Consider the following 1,290-nt stretch of genomic DNA (forward strand, 5'->3'; position numbering starts at 1 on the left):
TCTATTAACGTAAGAATGTTTTAAAGTTATGCATCTTAAACAACCTCTCAGTTCCGTCAGGTTTTGTCTGACCAACAGAAGTTCCACCAACAGAAGCATGACCCTGTCAGCAGCACACCCATGCCCAGATCCAGTCCCAGATCACATTCTCGCTTCTCAGGAAGCCCCACATTTTGTATTGTGTATCCAGGTGTTCTGGAGTCTGCTTAAAATAAGGCTGCATCTGTTTGGGCATGGATGAAAAAGCAAGCTGGAATAACTGGGGGGGTGGGAAATCAAGAATATAAAAAGCTCCATTCTTGAGGAAATTTTTAATATGCCCATTTCCATTGACTTCCCTACTACTAAGAAAAATGGAGCAGCACTTTTGAGAACTAGTTCTGGTGACAGTGCAAAAGCACACCTTTACATATGCACATCCAAATTTAAAGAGTTTTAGAACCAGAAGCTTCTAAATTTGCACTGCATGTGCCCTGGAACATTCAGGTCCTTCACACCCTATGATAAGGAGCCATGCAGCTGGATCACTTACTTTCCAAACACGGTGTACTTCATGTCTAGGTGCGGCTGCTTGCCGTAAGTGATGAAGAACTGCGATCCATTGGTATTCGGACCATTGTTTGCCATTGAAACTACCCCACGGACACTGTGCTGAAAGAGGGGAAAATCCTCAACTTGAATACACATCTGTGAAAGCAGGACTTGAACCTGTGCAAAACGTTCTGTGACTCAGTACTCTGCCTCGATACCATTACTAAGGACAAATCTTGGTTGCTACTATATTCCATCACAGTCTGTAAGTAGCACTTCAAAATTGCTCTTACAATGAAAAATTACTTCTTTGCCTTCAGTGCATGAAAAACACTTTGTTACAAATTCTTTCTACTTCTGTTCTCAATCATGAAAACCCTCGAATCTTACTTGTCAAGTACAGAAATGCCTATTTTAATAATAAACTTTCTCTCCCTTTATTGCAGGATTATACTCTACTTCATAATTACAAAAGTTATTTCATACAGTACAATATGACACCGATCGTTCTCCAATCTGTAAAAAAAATCTTACGAAAACATAACTGCATATTGAGAGCATGGAAATACCTTTAGGTATTCACTGAATTCGTCTCCAAACTTCTTGCCCCAGATGCTGGTACCTCCTTTCCCAGTGCCTGACAAAGAAGCACCACAATAGATTACTGGATTTTCAGGCTGAAAAATCCAGAAATTACATACTGTTATAGCATTTTACAACAAAGACCCTAGATAGCCTGTAATTCGTTTGAGGCAGGAA

At 40.2% G+C, this 1,290-nt stretch overlaps 1 protein-coding gene across 1 annotated transcript; it reads right to left on the bottom strand.

Annotated features, from left to right (window-relative positions):
• Positions 1-528: 528 nt before the first annotated feature.
• On the bottom strand, positions 529-1,208 carry LOC104547520 (peptidyl-prolyl cis-trans isomerase-like 3; the record flags this gene model as incomplete). Its single annotated transcript, XM_010193245.1, has 2 exons — positions 529-651; positions 1,101-1,208. Coding segments are annotated over 2 exons (231 nt in total), but the record flags the coding sequence as incomplete, so codon positions are not given.
• Between the last annotated feature and the right edge of the window lie 82 nt (positions 1,209-1,290).

This window comes from Mesitornis unicolor, unplaced genomic scaffold (assembly GCF_000695765.1).
Source record: "Mesitornis unicolor isolate BGI_N332 unplaced genomic scaffold, ASM69576v1 C13356929, whole genome shotgun sequence".
Classification (NCBI taxonomy): domain Eukaryota; kingdom Metazoa; phylum Chordata; class Aves; order Mesitornithiformes; family Mesitornithidae; genus Mesitornis; species Mesitornis unicolor.